Source organism: Larus michahellis, chromosome 4 (assembly GCF_964199755.1).
Source record: "Larus michahellis chromosome 4, bLarMic1.1, whole genome shotgun sequence".
NCBI lineage: Eukaryota > Metazoa > Chordata > Aves > Charadriiformes > Laridae > Larus > Larus michahellis.
The window spans coordinates 36,089,210-36,115,127 of NC_133899.1; the positions used below are offsets into that span (position 1 = coordinate 36,089,210).

At 45.1% G+C, this 25,918-nt stretch overlaps 1 protein-coding gene across 2 annotated transcripts in view; it reads left to right on the forward strand.

The window, feature by feature from the left end:
* DEGS2 (delta 4-desaturase, sphingolipid 2) overlaps positions 1-25,918 on the forward strand; it is a 34,559-nt gene that overhangs the window by 1,628 nt on the left and 7,013 nt on the right. Inside the window, exons 1-2 of one of the 2 annotated variants that reach the window (XM_074583995.1) lie at positions 15,404-15,543; positions 24,960-25,702. In XM_074583995.1, coding sequence (XP_074440096.1) covers positions 15,426-15,543; positions 24,960-25,702 — 861 coding nt within the window. In that variant the 5' untranslated portion in view covers positions 15,404-15,425. Of the gene's footprint in view, positions 1-15,403; positions 15,544-24,959; positions 25,703-25,918 lie in introns of those variants that run through there. The other variant, XM_074583996.1, reaches the window with a different exon arrangement.

Below are 25,918 nucleotides of genomic sequence, written 5' to 3' on the forward strand. Positions count from 1 at the left end.
TTCCCACAGGCCTTGGCTCAAAGCCGGACGTGGACCAGCCGCTGGCTTTCCGGAGCGTTGGCTCCTCGCCTGTGGCAGAGATCGGTAGCCAGGTCGCTGAACTCAGTTACCCAGAAGCAGAGTTTAAAATAAGTAATAACATTGTAATTCAATCACTGCACGAAATTCCAGTAGGTGAAGTGATCCCCTTCATTTAAGATGCAATTACCAAGTGTAGTTATTTGCTTTAATTATTAACACATCATTCTGTTGCTCACCAAAACCCCTCAAACACCAACAAAACAGTACGTGCTCTGCAAATGCGGCAGCTTTCTGCTCCAGCCACGCTCCGCTTACTTCCCCTTCTGCCAACTGCCACGGGACATCCCTTCCTTACCCCGCAGAGGGAAAAATACCACTCGTTAGCATTTTGCACTCATTTATCTTGATATGAAGAAGCAGATGCAAAAGCATTTACAAGAAGGAGACGCAGAGCCGTGGGCTGGGGCTCCTAAGATCTCATTGTGACGTGTTCTCAAAAGGTAGTGATGAAAAGGCCTTCAAAAGGGCTGTATATTATCTTCAGTCAAAGATTAATGTCCTGGTAGCTCTGCAAGCATTTAAATCTGAAAAAAAAGAAGAAAGTTGGTTTTGGTTTATATGAAATAAATTAAATGCGACAGAATGTAAGGATTTTAAAACAAGTTAAAGCCTCATAGGCCTTCAGTACTCCTGGCAAGATCATCTCCTGTTCCTCATTCCTTCTTTTTTCTGCTAACACAACCTTTCCTTCCCCTTGTATGTTAAGCTGCTATTAACTACAAGTACAGATTTGCCTCTTAAGTATTTACGAGGCTGCTGCAAGTATACATTCCATTTTCTATCTTCCCTTCTCACTACACCACTGCTTTGCTTCCTTGTATCCCAAATTGCCATGATATAAAAACTGATAAAAGACTCCTGCGAATAAATGCTTTCTTCTTCTACCTCAGCACTGAAGTGTTCTCAGAGTTAGTCTAGTTCAAGTCTCAAGACAGCAATACTGAGCTGTGGGCTAATGATGAGATTAGGAAATACTTTCCTATAAGTATTAGAAATAGCAACAAATTTACTTAACTTGTGGAGGTCTGGGAGTTCCTTCTCTCCAGTCACACTCAGCACTCCCATTTTAACCAGCTACAAAATGTAGTTTATCATTGCAAAATTCTCATAAACTGAAAGGCTATTTTTAGATCCCGGAGAGAGATTTCCAGGCCGTTACATATAAATTCTGCCCCTCTGTCTATAGTTAGAAGAGCAAATGTTAACAGTGTGGGAAAAATAGTGCCTGTAACTTTTAAAAATCAGAATATTTCAAAATTAGGATGAAGTCTCCCTTTTCTCCCAGTAAAAGTTAAATGTAATAAAAAACGGTGGTTTCTTATGGAGGTAGGTTTTTTTTTTTTTTTTTTTTTTTAGGAAAAATGCACAATTCACTTATACTTTTTATTCTATGCTTGCATAGACAAAATATTAATGTCACCTACATCTTAGACAGGCACTCAGGCTTGCTCTTGAATTCTCACCAGAGCTGACATTGGCTTCAGAGCAAGTGGGATTTGGCCCTGAACTGGTTATTTTGGGTCAAGGGTTTTTTTGGTGTTAGCATAAATGAGCTTTGTCAAATATAGGAACAAAGTCATGAGTCTCTCTTGTTTATCAATATAATTTTTTTGGTCCGGGTCAATGATAATAGTTTAACAATTTTGTACAACCCCTTTTCATTTTTGTGTTTTTATTGCAAACAAGTATATAATTTTGGACAGAAAATGCACTTTAAAGTTTGTAAGCATCAGAACCACCTTATTTTGAATATTGCAAGTGTCTTCTACTTTTTCCCATATTTTGGCTTAAAGCCGATGTTTTAATGTTGTGCTGCAACATTCACAATTCAATATTTTCCAGTGTGAAATGTTACATGATACAAATATTCTTCATCAGCTCTGTGTTTTATCCATTATACAGTTCTCTTCATCCTGAGAGAGATGATTATTAACCGCAAGGAATAGACATACATCATTTTTCCAACTGCTTGACGAGAAAAAAACACAGAAACAAGCAAAAATGAAGATGTGAAAGCTGCCCAGTGAAAAGGTGTTTAAAAGAAAACTTTGTCCTCTGCCCAAATAGCAGCAGAAGTTACTCCCTGGATAATCTCTTATCCTCCTGCCCTACGCACCCCATTTTGCTCCCCGTCCTCAGAACTCCAGCTTGTTTCTTAGCCACAGTTAAAAAGTTAGGGGGGAAAAAAACCTTAATTAAAAAAAAAAAAAGCCTTTCATTGTAAATAAAAGCTATTTTTAGGCATCCATAATGAATAAGTTTTTAAGAATACATATTCTTTACAAGCTCTACAAGCTCTAGATGCCTCAGACTCGGTGGTTTTGGTTTTTTTCTGGTTCCTTCCTTAAAATCTGCTGTAGTAAACTGGAGTCCACCATCAGTCTGCAGGAGCCAGTTTTTAATTTTTCACATGCACATTCCCACCAGCATTGCTTTTTCTCCGCTCTCCTTTCTTGGCACTGCAAAATTCCTGGTTGTAGTTTCAAGTCCTGAGCATATCTAACCGAGACAGCAAAACCGCATGAGTATTCTCTGGACCAACGCAGCTTCTGCCATCCTCATGGCTTTTCTTTCTTTTGGCTTTAACCAGCTCACGTGCCTGCCTTTCTTCAGTAGGTGGGTGGGCAGGGGGAAACCTCAGGATTCAAAGAGAGAACAGCTGCAAAGCCAGCACAAAACAGTATAGTATCTCTGTACAGTTGTAGTTTGGAGAAGTTAGAAAGATATGGGTTACTGAAAGCTGACCGCTTCTAATTTTGGTACAGAGTCTCATAAAAAAATAGTGCCATCCATATATACCTGAACTACCAGTAACATGCACAAGAAAGACAGAAAAATGTAAGGAAGGAAAGAGGGAGGGAGGGATGGAGGGAAAGGAAAAGAAGCGAAGAGAAGATGCATGCTCTGTAAGAGATTTCTTACTCCTCTGAACCTCCCTCAGCTTTTAGATTTTGCATATACTTGGCATCAAGTGTTACAGGAGATCATACAGAGCTTTAAACAGATCATGACAGAGCTTTAAAGTAGGCTTGAGGGGGAAGGGGAGCAATATCAGTCTTCCCCGTGACAAGCTGTGGGATGACAGGCAATGGTTAGAGGGATGGGGTGCCAGTGAGGGCCCGCAGCTTGTTACTCTGAGACTGCAGCACACTTGAAGTCTTATGGAGATAAGCCAGGGGCTCCTGAGGTAATAGGAGCCAAGAGGGATACACCAGTGAAATACCCCAAAGGAATTAAGGGATGCTCCTCTAAGACGGAGACACGGCCAACACCCCAGCTGAAGTGCCTCTATACCAATGCCTGCAGCATGGGCAACAAACAGGAGGAGTTGGAAGCCACCATGCTGCTAGAAAACTAAGACCTAGTTGCCATTACAGAAACTTGGTGGGATGAATTCCATGACAGGAGTACAGCTATCAATGGCTATAGGCTGTTCAAAAGGGACAGGCAAGGAAGGAGGGGCAGAGGCATTGCCCTCTACATCAAGAAATGGGTAGAGTTTGAAGAGCTGTCCATGAAGAATAGCCACGAGCAGGTTGAAAACCTATGGGTAAGAATAAGAGACTGAGGCAACAAAGGGAACCTTGTGGTTGGTGTCTACTACAGGCCAAGGGGAACCTGTTGACGAGGCCTTCTTACTGCCTCTACAGGATACATCGTGCTCGCAGGCTCTTGTCCTGCTGGGGGACTTCAAACACCCTAACATCTGCTGGAAAAGTAGCATGGCAAGCTGTAGACAATGCAGGAGATTCCTGGAGTGCATCAAAGATAACTTCTTAAGCCAGGTAATAGACAGCCCCACAAAAGGAGAGGTGATGCTGGACCTGACGGTCACCAATGCAAGTGAACTAATCAGTGACGTCAAGATTGGAGGCAGCCTGGCCTGCAGTGATTATACACTGGTGGAGTTTGCAGTCCTGAGGGGTACGGGTCAGGCAAAGAGTAAAGTCAGGACCATGAATTTTAGGAAAGCAAAATTCCAGCCCTTCAAGGAGTCAGTCAATAGGGAAACTGGGAAACTGCCCTCTGGGACAAGGGAGCAGAACAGAGCTGGCAGATCTTTAAGGACACTTTCCTTAGAGCTCTTGATTCCCAGGTGTAAGATACCAGGAAACAAGGGCAAGAGACTATCATGGCTGAGTTGAGACCTGCTGGTAAGGTCAAGAAAGGACAAGAAGGAAATGCCCAGGCAGTGGAAGCAGGGACAGGTATTCTGGGAGGAGTACAGGGATGCTGCCTTGTTGTGTAGGGTCAGGAAGGCCAAGGTGCAGCTGGAGCTGAATTTGGCAAGGGATGCAAAGAATAATAAGAAGGGCTTCTACAGCTATGTCAGACAGAAAAGAACATCAAAGAAATTATACCCCCCTGAGGAGCAAGACTGGCAAATTGGTAATAATGGATGAGGAGAAGGCTGAGGTACTCAACAACTTTTTTGTCTCAGTCTTCCCTGGCAGCCTCTCTTCCCACACACCTCAAGTGGATGGACTGCAAGGCAGGGACTGGGGAAGCAAAGTCCCTCCCACTGTAAGAGAAGATCAGGTTCCTGACCACCTGAAGAACCCGAACATACAGAAGTCTATGGGACCTGACAAGATGCCTCCCAGAATCCTGAGGGAATTGGCTGATGTAGTGGCCAGGCCACTCTCCATAATAGTTGAAAAGTCATGGCAGTCAAGTGAAGTCCCCAGTGACTGGAAAAAGAGAAAGATTGCACCCATTTTTAAAAGGGGTAGAAAGGAGGACCCTGGGAACTACCAACCTGTCAGCCTCACCTCTGTGCCTGGGAAGATCATGGAACAGATCCTCCTTGAAGCTATGCTAAGGCACATGGAGGACAGGGAGTTGATTTGAGACAGGCAGCACAGCTTCAGCAAAGGCAAGTCCTGCCTGACCAGCCTACTGGCCTTCCATGATGGAGTGACTACATCAGTGGACAAGGGAAGAGCTATGGATGTCATCTATCTGGACTTCTGTGAGGCCTTTGACATGGTCCCCCACAACATCCTTCTCTCTAAATTGGAGAGATACAGATTTGATGGATAGACTGTTCGATGGATGAGGAATTGGTTGGATGGTCACATCCAGAGGGTAGTGGTCAATGGCTCAATGTCCAGATGGAGATCGGTGACAAGTGGTGTCCTTCAGGGGTCCGTATTGGGACCAGTACTGTTCAATATCTTTATCAATGACATAGACAGTGGGACCGAGTGCACCTTTGGCAAGTTTGTGGATGACACCAAGCTGACTGGTGCGGTTGACATGCCTGAGGGACAGAATGCCATCCAGAGGGACCTGCAAAAACTCCAAAAGTGGGCCTGTGTGAACGTCAGGAGGTTCAACAAGGCCAAGTGCAGGTCCTGCACCTGGGTTGGGGCAACCCCCGGTATCAATACAGGCTGGGGGATGAAGGGATTGAGAGCAGCCCTGAGGAGAAGGACTTGGGGGTACTGGTGGGTGAAAAGCTGGACGTGAGCCCACAACATGTGCTCGCAGCCCAGAAAGCCAACCCTATCCTGGGCTGCATCAAAAGCAGCGTGGCCAGCAGGTCAAGGGAGATGATTCTCCTTCTACTCTGCTCTGGTGAGACCCCACCTGAAGTCCTGTGTCCAGCTATGGAGCCCTCAGCACAGGAAAGACATCGACCTGTTGTAGGGAGTCCAGAGGGCCACAAAAATGATCAGTGCTGGAGCACCTCTCCTATGAAGACAGGGTGAGAGAGTTGGGGTTGTTCAGCCTGGAGAACAGAAGGCTCTGGGGAGACCTTATTGCAGCCTTCCAGTACCTGAAGAGGGCCTACAGGAAAGATGTGGACAAACTTTTAGCAGGGCCTGTTGCGATAGGACAAGGGGTAACAGCTTTAAACTGAAAGAGGGAAGACTTAGACTAGATAGAAGGAAGACATTTATTACCCTGAGGGTGGTGAAACACTGGCCCAGGTTGCCCAGAGAGGTAGTAGATGCGCCATCCCTGGAAACATTCCAGGTCAGGTTGGAGGGGGCTCTGAGCAACCTGATCTAGTTGAAGATGTCCCTGCTCATTGCAGGGGAGGTTGGACTAGATGGCCTTTAAAGGTCCCTTCCAACCCAAACTATTCTGTGATTCTATGGTATGTTTTGGGTTCTTGTTTTAGGGCAAAGTGTAAGTATAAGTGTCCTAAAGACAGGTTACTGCCACCGTTTAGTATGCATAGATGACATACACGGATAATTTGAAAAATCATGTTTTGTTTCAGTTTACCTCAAAGGATGCTAAGCTTGGGCTTTAAACAAGAGTAATTGACTTTTTCAGCTTCACAGGCTCATAGAAGAGCTGAGGCTGCAAGGGATCTCTCCAGATTGTCTAGTCCAAAGCCCCGCTTAAAAGCGGGGTCAAATAGAGCAGGTTGCTCAGGGCCGTGTTCAGTTGGGTTTTGAATATCTCCAAGGGCGGTGACTCCACAGTGTCTCTGGGCAACCTGTTCCCATGTTTGACCATCCTCAGAGTAAAGAAGTTCTTCCCCTATGTTTAAGTAAAATTTCCTGGATTGCAATTTGTCCCTGTTGCCTCGTATCTTTTCGCTGGGCACCACTGGAAGAGTATGGCTCTTTTTGTCTTTCATGTCTTCTTTTTTTCCTTGTTTGTTTGTAATTTTATTGTGCAATTCCTGGGATGCTCAGTGTCCTGAGTAGACTTAAACCATTTGTTAAATGCAGACTCCCTGCAGTGAAATCACCAGTGCTACTCATAGTAGAGGAAGATATGGGATGCTTGAGGCATTGCAGCGCCCTGGCTTGGGAGAACTCCTACAATCCATCTCTCAGATATGCGCAATATAGCAGCAGCAGATGATGGTCAGCACTCAACATCATTAGCCACTCAATCAATATAATGCTTTTTCCTCTTGCGTGTTTTTTTGTTTTCTTGTGGTGAACTAGTAGTTCACAGCATCCAGAACCCATAGTTGTCGTTGCTGTACTAATTCAACTTTGTGTACAATATCTGGTTGCATTATATTTATATAAAGAGCTGTTTCTCATTTCCTACTACAGAACTAGTTGTTCTGGCCCTTATCTCAGCTGCATCAAGCCACAACTAGGTAACTGGGTTTTTAAACAAGAATTACCAAAAGTCTGTTATATTTTAAGGAAAGGAAGGTCATACAAAATAAGTTAGTCTTTCACAAAGTAAGAAAGAATGAACAAAAAGGTCAACGCTTGTTTTCTAAATCTTGGTTTTTTTTCCTGTAGGCCTACTCCTGCTGCCTTCCGCTTACATTTAAGTGAGAAAGAGGAAGAAATTTGAAGTGTGAAACTTGTGAAACAAGTGAGCTTTTCACAGCCATCATCTACAGCCTTCTCTCTTGCCTCTAGTGGAGGCAACTTTTCCCAATTTGCTTCACTGATTTAGAAACTTCTGATATCCTTTTTTTTTTTTTTCTTATTATTCTCATGCAAACTATTTGTCCAATGTTTGAGAAGAAAGATTAGCCCTCCCATCGTAAATCAACACCGGTCACTAAACTGATAATACTTACATATCTAGTTAAATATGTGACATGAATAGCTTTTGTGTAAAGACCAAATATAGAGTCACTTACTGGAGGAAAAGAAAATCAGTAGTTGATAATATGGAGTTCTCTTGTTAACACCTATAAAAGACTTATCTAAGACTAATGAATAAGTTGTGCCAATTCAAGGTAGCAGGTTTTCCGTGTTATCTTCATCTAGAATGGCATCTAGAATGGTTTATTAATCAATTAAAGCAGAAGAGGTCTTGAAGAAAAAAAAATCAGGAAGAAATCTAAACAAGGATTTACAACGCCATTAAAGTAATTCACTAAGAAAAATGTTAATTAGCTGTGCCATCCTTTCCCAGAGCCCTTGTCCTAGCTCTTTGCAGCTCTGCAGGGAATGGGGTTTTAACTTTACCTTTATAGTCCTTCATAATTCAGCCTCCTCGTCTCCAGCTGATCTAATATAGCTACCACCATGCCTGGCCTTTATGGCCCACTGGCTTCTGCTACAAATGTCGTTGTCCTCTCTCCTCAGATTGCTAATTAAACGTGAGGGAAATCCCTGAGCCTAATTTGTGTATGGACTCCTACAAAGCACTTTGTTCATTATGAACATAAGGTTCTGCTTGCTGACCATGACTAGGAACAAGCAACGAACTCTGTGTGCACCTCTTTTCTCTGTTTCTTTTTCTGGTACTTCCGATAATTATTGTTTTATTTTCTGTAAAGCATCCTACTTCAGATTCCCCTCTTAAAAACAAACCAAGCAGCTAACAAAGCTACCCCAATTCATTTGCTGAGATTTATAGTGCTCTCCTCTGTTTGTCATCTGCTTGTGTCTTTGAGACTGAGCACAGTGAGGAAGGGCTTTCCCTCATCCGTTATCTTGCAGAGGGAGGGAGACAGGGTTTGCACTGCCACCATTCCATACTAATTTCTAAGTTATGGTCACTTATCACCCCAGTCTTTAAACAGGTTTTGTTGTAAAGACAATTTGTTTTTCTTACTGTATGAAAGGATACGTGAATCAGTGGGCCTAATGCTTGCTCCAGAAACGTTGAACCCTTTAATTGTATATGGAAAATACAAATTATTGAGTTGTAAAGGTGATGATCAAAAATAAAGGTTTTCTCCTCCATTCCTAATTTCATGGCTGAGGGTATGAAACTACCCTTCCAAAAATCCTCAGCCTTTACAACGCTGTCATATTAAATATCAACATAGGATGTGTGTGGACATCTGAATAGGCTGTATCTTGCAAATCATAGGCAACATGAGAAGCAGAAACTTCTGGGAAATAATACATATTAATGGAGCCAGCATGATAGGATTTCACACCTGCCAGCACAGGCAAGATATGTGAATGTGTGTCCTAACTGCTTATACTGCACTCTGGGACCGGGAAGCGAATCTGCAACTCCGATTCATGCCTGTTGTCAGCCATGAATTTTCAGGTTGTTTCATCAATGTCAGGTTTTTGTCAGTGTTAGGTTGATGGTTGGACTTGATGATCTGAAAGGTCCCTTCCAACCTAGACAATTCGATGATTCTATGATTCTATTGTCTTACAAATAGCAGGACTTCCCAGCCCTCCTCCTGCAGATGCATTTCCCTGGGTTGCGGATGCCAGACCTGATGCTGGAAAGTGCTGAGCTCTCAGTTCCCATTAAAGTCACCAGGTATTGATAGATCCCAGTAGCGCTAAGAAAGAAGTACCCCTAGAGTTAATATGACATTTTTAAAAGAAAAATAATCCCAGATTTAAATGAATAAGGCTAATTAGTTAAAAATAAATAAGATGGATAAATCGCTGCGGTCTCAATGAAAGCCCAAGGGCAGCTGTTTTCTTCTTAAACCAACTTAGCTGGGTTTCTACAGGTCAATAGGTATTGTGACTCAATTTCCTCAGACAGTTTGCTAAAATGTTAGTATAAAATCCCATACTTCTTAGGCATAAGCAAAGCTGATCAATACTTTTTCTAGTGTGCTTATATTAGAAGGATTTGTAACTCAAACTCATCAGAGGAAAGACTGCAATTTCACTTGATGGTTTTGTAGTAAACTCCTAGTCCATTGTGGAGGGACTGTATATGTTGCTACAATATAAATACTGAGCAAAAATATTTCTCCAAAGCAAAAACGGAGACTGTATGACACAATCGTTGGAATTTAGCACAGTTTGTTATCAAAGGTGTTCTCCAACTGTTCCTCACAGAGGGAATTCTTCCTATACTCGGGCACATCCACACCTCCACACACATCCACACAGCTAGCTGTTTTCAAGTGGCTTTTTTTCCTCTGCTCAAAGCTCAATCTCTGACTTCAAGGGGCTGAACAAAGTACCCCTCTTAACCCCGTGGCACTCCTATTGTCAGCAGTGAGCTCAGCAGCACTGAACTAAATCGGGTTTTAAGTATGTCGGGCTGAAACTGGAGTATCGGGAAATAGGTTTGAAAGAGCAGGTCTGGTAGGGTCAGCTGTGGTCTAGAAAGCACTGCCGTAGCAGTGATGTACGGCAGTGAGGGGGTTTAGAGAAGAGACCCATCAACGCTAAGAGGGGGAGGAGAGAAATCCCAGTTTAATCCGATGCCTTTCTTCCCAGGACCCACATCCTCTCATAATCCTGATACTCTCTGTCAAAAGGGAACCCCTTAGGTTCTCACATGTGGATAAATGATTATAAATGCTGCTAATTTTTGCATATAATATTTTTTGCTGTGGAAGGGGAATCTAGTTAATGCACTCCATTCAGGTGTTTTGTACCTGGGTGCTACTAAAACTGTTCCCGAAATGCCAAGATTGCAGGGAGGGTAGCATAAGCTATTAATGGGATAAGTACTTATGGTGCATAACAGCAAATATGTCTCATGATAGAAAGCAACTGCAAATCCTCTCAACAATATAAAACACTCTGTGGAATAAATTACTTTCCAGAGAGATTGTGATTATCTTTGAAAAAGCTAGGATGCAGAAGAGCGAAAATGTAACACGAGAAAAAATATTTATGTGGAAGAGGAAATTGTTTTCATTTGAATTCTGCAGAAGCAGTCTTCCTAAATACATTCTGTACGTGATCATAGCACTGTCATTAATTACAGTAGGCCTGCATTTGTTAAGCTTCTAGCTAATGATCAGATCAAAACATTTTAAAATTTCTTAATGCTTAAGAAATTCCTAAATTTCTAAAGTATTTCTAAAGGAGGCGAGAACATTTGAGTGCTACCAAATCAAGTCTATTGCTCCCCTCCAAAGTCATAGTCTTCCTTTTTGTTGACTTCCATTACATTCATCGGACAATTGGACTTGCTGGAATAAAATGCATAACTATATGAGGCAAAAGAGGTACAGAGTTACTAGTGATGACCCTAAAGCCATGTCTAGGCAAGGCGGACTTGGAGGATGGTTATTCCCAAGGGGAATAGCCCAAGGGGAGTAGCCCAAGCTGTCTCAAGGTTTTACTTCTACTTTACCCCACCCCTGGAGGTGTTGAAGGCCAGGTTGGATGGGGCTTTGAGCAACCTGGTTTGCTGGGAGGTGTCCCTGCCCGTGGCAGGGGGTTGGAACTCAATGATCTGTAAGGTCCCTTCCAACCCGAACCATGCTGTGATTCTATGGTGCGCCCACGCAGTACCGCGGAGCGGTCGCGGCGCCCACGGCATGCGTTAAATACCTTCGCCTGCGGGGTGAGGAGGGGGATCCCGCTCCTCGGGTAGCGGGGCGGCGACGGGGCTCCCCGCGGCTGGGCGCTGCGGTGGCGGCGCGGCGCCGGCAGGGGGTGTCCTTCGCGCGGCGCCGTGGGACGGGGGCGGCGGCGGCTCGGCTCCGCTCCGCCGGACGGTGGGGCCCGTGGAGGGCTGGAGCTGCCGCAGGAGGGGGGTTATCCCGGCCGCGTTTTGCCGTGGAGCCTTCCATCCACGCAGCCGCCCCGCCGGCATCCGCTCGGGGACCGGCATCCGGGACCCGCACCCCGCCTGATGCCCAGGGCGGGATGTGCTGCATCTCCCTGGGCGCTTCCCGCCGCTCCCGGACCAAGAAGGGGCTACTCGCCCCTCCTGTGGAGGGCGAGGACTGATGGCTAGCTCAGCACAGAGCTGGGATCCTGGGAAAGCTGGCAGCAATAAACTCGGGCAGAAGCGAGCTGATCTTGGAGGGAGTTACTTCTTTCTTTGACCGTCACTTTTCATTTTGGGAGCTCCCAGGCAGAGAGACTAGGAACCATCCTAGTTCCAGCAGGATTTGCTGAGTGCAAACCGGGCTATTGTGCTAGCTGTCATGAAAGCAGCGTGTTGCATAAAGGGGGAGTTACATGTAATATGACCAAGTGTATCTAACAGCTTGCCACCGGCAACACGAAAATGTCATTCTACCCCTAAGATTCTGTTGCAGCAGCTCCTCAGCATCTTTGCGTGGACAATTCAACTCACAGCTCGGGCATAGAGTTAACCCAGTAGAAGGGGTCAATAAGCCAGGGCAGGCTCATCACAGGTAAGAGGGGAAGGCAGAAAGTAGGGCTTATTGGTGCATTATTTCTCCTGAACCACCTCCAGTGGGTGGGTGTGTTAATGACGTGGCTCATCTACGAACTATGCTGCATATGAAAACTTGACTTTGTTCAATAAAGAACATCACATTGTAAACTTTGTCACTCGTTACGTCAAGTCAGAGCATGACACCCAATTCAAAACGACTGCAACTTTTCCAAACAAGCAAATACACAGCGAAGTTTTCTTCAGGTAATAAAAGCGACTGTTAAGGAAGGCCCAGTATAGACAGGCAGAGAAGAAACTAGGTAATTCAGGAATTGAAAATACAAGTCTGTCATGGGACATGGAGCTCTTTATTCAAAGGAGAAAACACCTTATTTAGAGCTAAAACTGCCAAACAACTTTATTTCCAGAACATCAACTTTAACAAAGATTAGTCTCTGGAAACCAAAAAAGGGGAGGTAAGTCTTGTTGTCATGGTTTGCGTTAGAAAAGGCTTAGCTAAAAAAAAAATAACAGAGGTTATAATAATAATAAATAAGGTAAATAATAAATAGGTTCTGTTTTGCCTCAAACCAGGACACCTGTACATGAGGGCAGATTAAGTAACTTCAAACACCAAGGCTGCTCTTCAGGCTGGCAACAGCCACCGGGAAACGTGTGCAGGTGTTCCTGCGGCATTTACTGTGTCACCTGCACTTTTAATAAGCGGAGGGAGGAAGTAGGTGGGTTGCGTAGCAGAAATACGTTCGTGCTGGGAAGCCACCTGGTGGAAAGGCACCTTGGGGTGGAGAAGTGTGACTCTGCCGGGCTGTGTGGAAAAGAGGACCAGTATGGCATGTTTCAGAGCTGTGTATCGTAGGTCATGTCCTCAGGGAAGCAAAGGATTTTTGCCTTTTTTACCCTGGAAATTGCCAGCTGGGATGCTGGAGGTGAGTGTGATGCATACTTACAACTATGTAAATGAGATATTTGACGGTACCCTGCACAGAGTCAGCAATTGGGCTCCTCCTGTTGAGTGCGTTGAGAATTTCTCTCAGCCAGGCTTCTCAGCAGTTAGAAATCCCAAACAAGTGTAGGAAACTGCTGAAGAAAGGAAGGGTACAGCTGGGAGAACCTGACCATATGAAGCATGTTTGAATTGCCATAAAGTGTAGTGAGTATGTGAACATGTAGAGTTCATGATCATTATAATATTCATTATAAGGTCTATTATTGCCGGGTGACATTAAAATTCCCCCCTCCTTTTCCTTTGTGAATGATTGTAAGCCTGTTTGCACTTTACTAGGATGCTATAAAACTAAGGGTGCCAAATGGTCAGAGCTGGAAAATACTTCTGCCAATTCTAGAAGACAGTCTAAAGCTGGCGTTTCTTGTTTGTCTGGCGTCCACAATTACTCTTAAATTAGTATAATTTGTTTGGTTTATTATAGAAATATAAAGCGTGAAATTCTATCCTCAAAGAGAGATGCCAGCTCACTGGAGACAGAAAAGCTTTTTCGTTCTTCTCATGTGGTAGGGTTGAGGCCATAGTAATAAGCTACATGAAGACAATGCCGTTGCCTGCAAAGAAGATACTTAACTTTCCGTGCAGGACTCACCATATGCAATAGCACCAGCCTATTGGATAAACTTTGGGGGATGAAGTCGTATTTGTTTTCTTTGCAACTGCATGGACTGCCCACTAATTTGCTTTTTTAGTCACCTTGAGCACTCCTGAGCAGGAAGTGACAGAAGGGTGTCATCACGTTCATGTCGTCTTTGGCTTCTCCACCGATACTGTCAACAAGCCAAAATGTTTGAGCCGATTAAAGGTTTAGGCTGAGATACCGATGCATCTGCTCTCCGAACAATTCATTCCTTATAGAAACATGTAATAACCTTAACTTGGATTAACAGTCCATTAACTGGGTTGGGCACTGCGACTTTATGGGAGAACACCAACCTCGTGTTGGAGCAATGGTGAAGAAACCATTGTACTTACAGAAAGGTGACTGGTAAAAGCAAAGAGGTTAAACTCCTGCTCCTGCTCTGGGCAAAGCTGCACCACTGGCAGCACCATTCTCCTTCCACTCAACCTGCTTTGGACCTTTAGTTGTTCAAGGGTTTAAATTTAGCCCGCTTCAGGGGGAAAAAGATAAAAATCAGAAAAGCCTCCTAAAACTTCGTAGCAGTCAGGTGTCAGCATTTTGGGTTTGTGGGTTGTTTTGTTGTTGTTTGGTGTTGTTTCTTTTTTAACCCGTATCGTTTCATGGAACTGGGCTACCAAACAGTCTTAAATAGTTAAACTAGACTAAAGTAAGAGGTGATAGTATTGGAGGGATGGATAGTATGGAGGGAGCTAGAGAGATTCATATTGAAACAGAATGAATCAAAATTGTTTTCTGAGTGTGGAGCTGACCCAAATGGGGTGTTGTCAGTGGCCGAAGTAATGATAGGGATAGTGAACCCTGAAGAGGGACAGCAGGCCAGGTATGGGCTTGCAAAATAGCGTAGTGGGAACAAGACCAGCACTTTAATTTTGGGTTGTGTGTCTGGAGAAATATCCCCATGCAACATGTGTAACTCCTCTCCCTGTGAATCAGAGAGGCTAGAGAAGTTAGAAAGGTTACCCGAGTTGCAAGGTTAGCAGGCCCTTTGCCCGGCTTCAGTAACAAGGGAGCAGTGGGATTTCCTGCTACTTCAGCGCAGACGGTACTGGACCTGGGAAATGGGCGACAGACTCTCAGGAGTGAAGTGTGACCCAGCCGAGGGCTGGATGCTGCTGGGACAGCTCACACAGGGTTTGTCAGAGCGCCAAGGGAGTGTGTGTCAGGCGTTGGTCATCCTCACGCCGTCCCAGGCCTTCCACCCCTGGGAGGAGCTCACATGGCTGGTCTTTGCCCTAAGCCACATTCTGCTTAGGGCTGTGGCACTGGATTTATGGCGTTTGGACTACCTTTGCTTTCCAAAAGCCTTGTCTGGAAGTGCCTGGCGACAGACCTGCAGTGCTGGCGACCCCCCTGTGCTCTGAGGCTGTCCCAGGAGGGGATGCCCATAGCGGCTGTGCTGATCCCTGGAGAGCCCCACGGTGGTGGCAGCAGCACGATGGTAATCCTGCTGCCCTGCAAACCACCGCCCACCCCTGCCGACCTTCGAAGCCCCTGTAGCATGACGAACCTCGGTCGCCCCTCTCCTGCCCCACCGCCAGCCCCGAGGCACGCTCTCTCCCCCGCACACCCGAGGGGGGTGCTCTGCAGCTCCCCCAGCTCCCTGCACACCCGCCCCTTCGGGGCGCGGAGCCGGTGCCCGCCGGAGGCGAGAGGCAGCCGGCGGGGCGGGGGCAGGCGGCGGGCGGAGCCGCCCCTCCGCCGGGCGCGGAGCTATAAATGCGGCGTGGAGCGGAGCGGAGAGCAGCGGGAGCCATGGGTAACCGTGTCACCCGCGGGGATTTCGAGTGGGTCTACACGGAGCAGCCCCACACGCAGCGCAGGAAGGAGATCCTGGGTAAGTGGAGGGGCCGGGGAGCGGCCACCGTCGGGGCGGGCGGCCGGGCTGGATCGCACCCCTGGGCGGGGAGGGGCGGGCGGAGCGCGGGGGTCCGTGCCGGCTCCTCCGATGTCGCCACTGGGAGCGGCTCGGGGCACTGCCCGGGCTGCGGGGAGCGGGGGTTCCGCCTCGGAGGGGTATTTTTCCGGCGGGGGGGTGGGGACGACGACGGACGCACACGCTCTCCCAAACTCTCCCGGCGCCGCCTCGCCTTCGAGAGGAGGCAGCGGAGGGGCACGGGGTGGGGAGGGGGCACCGGCGGCTGAAGAGAGCCCTGCTGCCCCGGGCTGGGTCACACGGGCGGCAGAGCCGGCGGTGGCGGGGTGACACTGCGAGGCGATCAGCCGGCCCCGCACCTCGCCCCGGGCCGGGGGGGGCGCGGCAGCGCTGCCGGCTCCCTGCCGGGAGGGGGGGCGGGTGGCTGGGAGCCCTTCTAGAGGCAAGTTTTCACGGTGTCCTGGTAGTGCAATAAAATAAATGAGGATGTGGGTGAGTGTTTGCTAGAGAACGACAGAAAGTCCCCACCGCTGGTCAGGGACAAGGTACACTCCTGTGTTTTTCTGTTGTAGGGGCAGCGTCTGTCTGTGCACATGAGCGTGTTGGATTGGGAGGGTTTTGCTTTGGGTTTGGGGGTTTGGGTGTTTCTGAAGATAGCTTCTGAGAAGAACTAATAATTTAGAATTGCTTCACAATATTGTTGTGTATCTCCTGAAAACATAGTTTCAACATTTTATTAATAAAGAAGATTTTGATCTTTTTTTTCCCCTGTTCTTATTTGGGTGGGTTGGTTGGGTTTTTTTCCCCATCCCTCTAATGAGTAAGATAAAGTTTTTAAAGATCTTTTATAAAGATCTTTATGTGACTGAGGTGCTGTACAGGGTCTATGATAATTAGGTGTGGTTTCCAAACTCCTCCACAATCTAATACATTAATCCAGGACTAATCTAAATTACAAAAACATTTCCGGTATAGTTGTGGTGGTGGAATATCCTGGTCTAGGTTTGAATTATATCCAGGAAAATAATAATTATTTTACTATGTAATCATGGTAGAGAGTCAAATGATGTCATTATATAAAATGATGCTTCTTGGTGTCATGCTACTCATCCATTCAGTCAAGAGGACTATGTTTTGGTGAGCTATGGGTAGGAGCGTGTATGGTGGGTCTGTCCCCTTGCTAATCTCTTCCTTTCCTTATCTTGCTATGGAGTGGGGACTGCAAACCATGATGAAGTTGTATTGTAAGGAGGTACTGGAGTGGTTGGACTGCCTTACCCTTGCTGCAGCAAACTCTTTTTAGGACCTTTCAGCTGCCTACTTGTGGAGGTTTTGCCCCCACTCACTTTGGGTTGAGAACGAGCAATTGGAATCAAGGTCCACCTCCTTCCTTGCAGCTCCCCCCGCCCCAGCTGTGGGAGCAGAAGGAAGGGCACAGAGAAATACAACATGGAAAGAGAGACATGGAAGACGTGGGCAGAATAATCTGTGTCTGACAAGGCAGAATGGATCATGAAACTAGTGTTACGAATACTAAAATGTTACCAAAAGTTACTGAAACTATCATGGTATCCCGTATGATATTAGTATAATGATCATCACTGTATTATTGAAAGCTTGAGGGTCAGCAAACCCCTGGTATCTAGCGTATGTATTGGCCAAAGTGTCTAGTGTCTATTGAGCTGGAGTGTACCATAAGAATCTCACACACATATGAACAAATATCCATAAATATCCACCTATTTTATGTGTTTGTATATAGCATTGCCTTGGGGACAGCAGTGCCTTGGGGACAGCATTCCATGCTGGTAAAGGAAGTATTTTCCTCTCAATAGGTTAATGATTTAGTTGCTAAGCACTGAAACTTGATTGTTTTCTGTTTAGGCTGTAGCTTTTTGAAATGTCGGGCACGGCTACTTGGATTTAAATGTAAATTTAAATTATCCATTAGGAAAAAAATATGGGCAAACTGACAAGCACATAAGGCTATATCTTTCCATGTAAGTGGTTTTTCCTTGAGTTGTTGCTCCAATATGTTTCTATAGAGCAACTAAGAGATAATAATGGTCTGTCACAAAGTTGTATGTCCTAGCTTGAGAGTTAGCAGCCCAGGTGTCTATAAGAATTTTGTAGCCAGTGGCAATATGTCTGAATGGTAACTCCATGAGTCCAATTCCTCTACCATGGGCAGGGACACCTTTCACTAGCTCAGATTGCTCAAAGCCCCATTCAGCCTGGCCTTGAACGCTTCCAGGGATGGGGCAGCCACAACTTCTCTGGGCAACCTGTTCCACCTGAGCAGCAGAGCTATGAGCTGTATTTATGGACAGGGCTGGCTGGAAGCTAGCTTATGGCAGGACACTGTTGTCCTAGGTGAACCTGCTAGGGATGCGATTGCTCACGGCTGTAATTATACCAGCAAATATATCAACATTTTGTGCAAGGGAGAGGTGATGCTTTCTCTCTTATCTCTTTGTAGTATCTTCCTCTTAGACTCTAGGTATTAAAATGTAGCTTGTGCTTGGTACCATCTAGGTGCCAACTGCTTCTAAGTTACAGTGGAGATCTCTTGCCAAGCTGGCACTGCGACCCCAATCACGTTATTCATGTTCCTGAACATGTTATTCATGCTTCTCGGTTTATGAATTGCTTTGTTGCTGTTTTCTCACCCTCTTGTTTATGAAAAGCCTGTTACTGTCTTGTGTCAGGATTGAGATTTGTGCAGTGCTGCGGTGAGCTGCGTCAGGGAAAGACCTGGCTAAAAACTAACCTGTTGGAAGAAAGTTTTTTCATATGGATCTGCTGAGCCTTGCTGTATCGTTATACAAATGCTATTAGAGGGAGATATAATATAGGGGATAACGTAGAGGGGATATCTACTTCTAGTAGAAATAGGATTTCTGCTTCAGTGGCAGTAAGGGCCTGTTGGATTGAAACACTTGGAGAACTACAGTCTTGCACAGTGGGAAGTGTTGGTGTTTTTTCAGTCTTGAGAGAAGATGAAAAAAATCATTGCTCAGATGCTGGTAACACCGTAAACACACTATGAATGGTCATTTCACCTGCAAACAGTTTTCCAACTGCAAGCAATGAGTGATATGTTGTGGCATGGAAAGAATGAGATCTTATTTGTGCTGTGGATTGGATGTAACTTTATAAAATTACTGTAGGTTGGTCAGAAAACGTCTTGCCTCACAGGATCCTTAAGGACGCGCTTGTTTGCCGCTGAGGATGCGGGCTGAATCAGTGTTGCTCAGGGTATGCTAGGAGCACCTGAGTATGATCTAACATCCACAAATAATTAATAAATATATAATTGGTTCTTTGGCAAGTTATTTTGGAGTGGTGTAAATTTTTTATATGTGCTTTATCCTGTAGAAAGGCTGAGATGTTAGCCTGTGCGGGGAGTGGGCGGATGGGTGGGGAGAGGTGGAACAAAATAAAAAAGCCAAAATCCATTTTATTTTAGCATTTAGCCAATTTGAGTATAATAGCTTCCAACTCTGCTCGCTTATTTAGAGATTAGTCTAGAGCTGACTAGAAGAACCGACTCTTCTGTTGCCTATTTAAACCTCACATTTATGAAAATTCTGATAAATCGTACCTACTAAAATGTGCAAGATGCATATCTCCTTAGCTTAAATCAAAGATCTGAATTACGTATACTCCTGGCAAAGAACCTAGGAGTCTGTTTCCCCTTTATGCTGCAGTACGTGGGCACAGTGCTGCCACTGATGTGCATGTTCTCTGATGAGCGCATTCCGAATAGCTGCTGCCTCAGTGCTCATGCCAATTCCCCGTGGGCATCACCTATAAAATAAATTACATGAGCAGAAAGTCACTGTTTTAGGTGCTTGTGGTCTTCTGCTGAAACTGTATTAAGTGCAACTGAAGGCTTTGCATTACTCCATGTTGCACGTTGCTGTTCCAGAGGGAGCTGGAAGCCCTCTTTCTAGCATTCCTACCTCCCTTTACTCTGAACCGGCTAATAAACAGGCGTAAACAAAGGGGTCAGAGCTGCTGTCATAGCGATGTGCTGACACCATCCATCTCTGTCAACACCGGCAATGTGGCACCACTGTGGTTGTTTGCCTCTGATGGCCACTCCTAGGTGACCCAGCTCCCTGGGACCAGCTAGCACAAAGCAATTTTGGAGCTTGTGGGTGGCAAATACACGATTAAGACCCTTGTCCTTGAGCAGTGGATATACAAAACTTCAGTGTAATTAGTTGAGCCAAAAAGGTTTTTATTAGTTTGCATACTGGAGGGGGCAGGAAACTGCAAAGCCAGAAGCTTTTGTCATGCACATTGTCCTCCCTCTGTGTCCTGGCTCACGTGTGATTTGAATTAATCACAGAAACATAGAATAGTTTGGGTTGGAAGAGACCTTTAAAGGCCATCTAGTCCAAGCCCCCTGCAATGAGCAGGGACATCTTCAGCTAGATCAGGTTGCTCAGAGCTCCGTCCAACCTGACCTTGAATGTTTCCAGGGATGGGGCTTCTACCACCTCTCTGGGCAACCTGGGCCAGTGTTTCACCATCCTCCGTGTAAAAAAAGTCTTCCTTCTATCTAGTCTAAGTCTTCCCTCTTTTAGTTTAAAGGCATTACCCCTCGTCCTAACACAACAGGCCTTGCTAAAAAATTTGTCCCTATCTTTCCTGTAGGCCCCCTTTAAATACTGGAAAGCTGAAATAAGGTCTCCCCGGAGCCTTCTCCAGGCTGAACAACCCCAGGTCTCTCAGCCTGTCCTCACAGCAGAGGTGCTCCAGTCCGCTCATGATTTTTGTGGCCCTCCGCTGGACTCACTCCAGCAGGTCCAAGTCTTTCCTGTGCTGAGGACTCAAGTGTGCTCTGCTGTTTATGAGCACATTCATGACATGAGCTGCTAAAAAGCAAAGCACTATCGTGTCAGGAAATGGACTACTTTTGTTTATTTTTTTGGTACAAATACCAGCTCCAGCGTAGGGCATGGGGTAGAAGAGCTAACATCCTGTGCCTGGTGTCTTTTATTTGTTCTGGCAGGGACTCATGGTTGATAGAACATAGTCCAGGACAGCAGCATTGCAGAGGGTTTTTTTTTTCCCCCTTTTCTTTAACAGGACTTCTATAAGTCTTACACTGAGTCATATCTCCACTTTTACTATACCTGTATGCTGCACTTGCAGGCAAAATCCAGGAATATGAAGAAATTAAATTTCTTCTCTTGTTACTGCGAGCTCCTCGTGGATGCTGCTCCTTTAAACCTCCACCGCTGCTGTGCTTGTGGACAGCTCCCGCGTCCACAGTCCGTCAATGCCAAAATGTGCAAGTTCTGAGCATGTGGTGTCACATCAACGAGAAACTGTGTCTGCTGCCGTCACTGAGGTCTAACTGGGTCTCTCCTGGGTCATCGCAGGAGCACTGTCGGTGGAAATAGAGGATGAGTGAGGGTTTGGAACAAGTTATTCGCTGTCTGCTAAGGAGCAGGAGCACCAGAACCTAGCGACTGACATCTTCTCCAGGAACAATTACTCTGCTCTAACTAAGCATCACTGTAGGGCTATGGTGAGTTCTCCTAGATCTCCAGAGAGGAGCATCAAGTAGAAAAAAAAAAAAGAGCGTAGTCAGAGTAATTTGTCAGTAGTGTTTCAGAGTGATGCATGCCTCTAAAAAGGTGACTGATGCTTACACACCACACTAGAGTGATGTCCGTGAAATGTTAATTCAGTAAATGAGTTGTTTCAGAATCATGAATGCTTCTGAAAATATACTTGCAGCATTTGTTCTTTTTCGACTTGTACAAGTGGGAAATGCTGTCTTTCATCATCGTGGTGCAGATTTCAGCTGCTCTCAGGTTACCCTACAGAGACTGTGGAGCTGTTTGGGCAAAATTAACTGCATCATAGAATCAGAGAATGTGTTGGGTTGGAAGGGACCTTTAAAGGTCACCTAGTCCATCTACCCACTAAAGTGGGCAGCACTGCTACTAAAGTGCTTCCACTGCTTTTGTGATATGCTGGGACAGAAAAGTCATGCTTCTGCACTGCTGTACATCTACACCAGTGTCCCCACCCTCTGAATGGCAATAGGATGGACAAGCTGGAAGCAGCATGTGTGGATAAGCAGTCTGCCAGGCTGAGCTAATAGACTTTCCCAATGAGCTGGAGAGTAGGCTGTGGAGACAGCAGAGTAGCTGGAGCTGTCCTGGTCCTATTTTACTCTAAAGGACAAACCCTGGTTCCATGTAGTTACGTAACTTTGTGGGGGTTTGAATGTTGGGGTTTTCTTCTCCTGTTCCTGTGCCCTTTCCATGCCATGATTGTGCATAATGAAGAGCTCACTATAGATTACGGTTTATGGCTGTTGAAATGTGTTAGTCTGACTCAGTGCTTGTTGGGAGGCGATGGACTTAGGCTGTATAGAAGCTGGTCATTTTTATACTGGAAAAGTGCTCAAGAAGACCAAAACACAAGCGATTCAGGAAAGAGCAGCATGACGAAAATCTTTGAACAGGTGCCTCGTAGTGTGAAATTCTATCAGTCTCAAGAGTGGAGAGTAGGTGTCTGTTTACTTTTCCAAGTGCAATGTGTAGGAAACAAAGGTGGTCCTTATTGTGTGGCTGCCACAGATCTGATAGTCCTCTACGGCTCCTGGTTCAGCGCTGCACAGTAGCCCTGTGATTCTCTGTTGCCTTTGGGATGTGGAGCTGGCTGCCAGCTGGTTTGCACAGCCCAGCTGATCACCTACAGACACTTGTCACAGCAGCCTTACAGGTTTTTCAACTGTAAGTGCTCCATCTTGCCTTACCAGGATTCCTTCAGCTCACTGCAAGGCATGAACACGAGGGAAAAATGAGATACATCTTTGTGTCAGCACATTATATGTAAACCGCAGTCATCAGGATCACTTAATCTGAGATTAAATGTGTCTCATGAAGAGTGCGTGGCCTCAGGTGTGGAAAGGGTCAGCATTCAACATTTTGCATGTGAAGCGTTCCCGAACCAAACGGTCTCTGGCTGGCTACTCTACCAGCGAGGCTTTTAGCTGCCAGTGAGTCTACCAGCTCCCTGGCAGGGTTTATCAGTATTAATCATAAACAGACATGGTATTGTGGTTTAACTAGTATGCAAAAATTTACTGTCAGAGAGGAGTTAATCATGTATTGCACTTAAATATTAAACCCTAGCAAGTTACTTAATAGCTCTCACCTGCTATAAATGCAACCTACCTGCATTGCTGCTCGCAGACACTGTTGCTGCTGGTTGGAAGTTACTACTCTGAAACCTCTTAAATGTAATCTGCAATCCTTGTTACCCACCACAAAAATAAATAGGCCCAAAACTTCCATTGTCTCAAACTGCAATATAAAGCATCTCTTAGTCATTTCCCCATCCCATTAAAACTTTTTTTTTGGTCAAAATTTTACCTGGCACTTCCTCTCTTCATCTCTTCTCATGACTGCAGTAACTTATTCTTATATATCTCTTATGTTTCTTATGTTATCTAATACATTCTATTTCTGTAACAGATTTTTCTGACCAGCTCATTATAACAAGTTATTCTTTAGAGTGGATATCCTGGCACTTTGCGTAAAATTTTGGTACCTGTCTAGGTACCAGAGAACAATTTCTAGCACGTTAGCATTTCTAATATGAAAAACTCATTTCAAGAGTTGCAAAAACAAGGAAAAAAACCCAACCAACCAAAACAGAACAGCAAAACCAAAACCCCTGGGCTTTCTAAAGATTTTTATCAAAAAGCTTGGATGACTTTAGAAAGATGTGGACTTCTACTAGAGCTTTCTGACCGCTTAGAAAATCTCTCCCCTGCCTGAATATTCCTCGTGGTGGTTTCTCCCCCTTGTCCTCACAAGGGGAAGAATTGAGGGCATCCCTTTTCTCATCATCTTCCACAAAACCTGTCGAATCTTTATTGTCTCTAACCTCTGTTAATCTGGGCTGAAGTTGGCCAAGCTGTTTGAATGGTTGCAGAGCATATGCACATCGATCTGCTTCATCTCTCTGAACTTCTGCAAAATTGTGTTTGAAGTGAGCAAAGGGGTTCACTTCTATAAAAACCTTCTCTGCATCCTGCACTCAGTACCTGCCACCGCTTTCAAGGTCACATGAAGTTGTGTATTGTCTCCCGCATTTGTTTATAGTATATACAGCTGCATAGATGCAAATCATTATAATCTGCTTTTATTGCATTGGTATCATACAGTGACAGTCAGATGATATTTACTTTTCTATTCATAAAATGGGCCTGTCAAACTTACAGGGACACACTGTGTAACCTCAGGGTTCAGGAGGAGGGATTTGTCCTACAGCCTTACCTATGTAAGCTGTAATTATTGAGAAATGCAGAGTATGAGTAAAAGGGGGGAGGCCAGCGGGTGGCTAAAAGCCATAAAGCAGTGGAAATATTCATGTGCAAGTTAATACTGGAAGTGAGAAGTGTGGGTTTGTAAAGAAGGGACCTGAAGCAGTGAACAGCACCTGGAAGATAAGCTGTACTTTCCTGTGTATTTTCTTTTTCTTGAGAGGACAAATGAATGGCCAGTGGAACTAAAGATCAGTAAGCCGGTCCTGTCCTGACCCAGCCAGCCTGGCCCATGTCTCTCTGATGCTGTACTGCAGTATTTGTGAGGCTGCGCGAAGCTGTTGTGTGATTATTGATGTGACTTTCATGCCTGTGTCTGGCAGGTGGCTTGGGAACAGGCTGATGAATGGGAACAGAGAAAAAAAAATTCTCTTACAAATTCCTGATAATACTACTGACTTGCTTGTGATGTTACCACGTGCAAAGAGCTGTACGTGTTGCAAGCACCGGTGAACACTCAAATACTTAGGAATTTATTTTTTTTTTCATGCTACATTTGTCATCTAACCACAGAGCAGAACCTGGCAAGCCTGTTGCTCAGCCCTCTTCCACTGCTAGCACGTCTGAAGCAACAGCATGAAAACAGCTACAAGGAAGGCAGTTGTATCCCTTTTGTGGAAAACAGCAACTGGATTGGGCAAAATAAAAAGGGAAATTAAAAACTTGACAGAAGGTGTTTCTTAGAGCTTAAATCTGGTGGGTTTTAGCATACAAATACTCATCCTTGTGAAAGCACGTGACGCCACATATTGACCACCAGGGTAAATTTTATTTTTGTGTATGTATATGTGTGTGTGTATATCTCTCAATATCAATCACAACTGGACATGATGCTGGCAGTGGGAATGGAGCCCATACATTAGTAAAGCTTTTGTTGTAGTGGCAACCCTGCTTTGGTATTGCTGGTTTATAAAACCAGGGCCTCAAACATACGGTGATAAAAATAGAGTGCTAGTGGTGATTATTTCTACCTAACTGTGATCTAATGAGGTTTTCTCTGCATTTTTCCCTTTAGCAAAGTATCCAGAGATCAAGACTCTGATGGGACCGGATCCACATTTAAAGTGGATTGTGTCTGTAATGGTTTTCACGCAGTTTCTAGCATGCTACCTGGTGAAAGACTTATCTTGGAAATGGATTTTTTTCTGGGCTTATGCTTTTGGGGGTTGTATCAACCATTCGCTGACCCTCGCCATCCATGATATTTCACACAATGTTGCCTTTGGGAACAAGCAGGCCAAGTGGAACCGATGGTTCGCAGTCTTTGCCAACCTGCCAATTGGCATCCCTTATTCCGCCTCCTTCAAGAAATACCACATTGACCATCATCGCTACCTTGGTGGGGACAGCCTGGATGTGGACATTCCCACAGACTTTGAAGGCTGGTTCTTCTGTACGCCACTTCGGAAACTGCTTTGGCTTTTCCTCCAACCTCTGTTCTACAGTCTGAGACCACTGTATGTAAACCCCAAAGCAATTACACGGATGGAAATTTTTAACGCTCTCGTTCAGTTTTCTATAGACCTTATCATTTACTACCTTTGGGGGCTCAAGCCTATTATTTACTTAATAGCAGGTACAATTCTTTGCATGGGTTTACATCCCATTTCTGGGCACTTCATAGCAGAACACTATATGTTCTTAAAAGGGTATGAGACATACTCTTACTACGGACCTCTGAACTGGCTCACCTTTAATGTAGGCTACCACATGGAGCATCATGACTTCCCCAGCATTCCCGGGTGCAGACTGCCAATGGTAAGTATGGCATTGCACGGGCGGATTGGATTTTTATAAAAGCTGCTAAACTGTCTCAAAGAAATCACTCTGAGTCATAACAATGGATCAATTTTAAAAGCGAAAAAGAAGCAGCTTTGGGATTTGTTTCTAAAGCTTTCATTTTAAGCAGGAGATTGAGAGAAATGGCGGCCATACTGCTGTAATATTTAGTTTATTTGATAGAAACAAGAACAT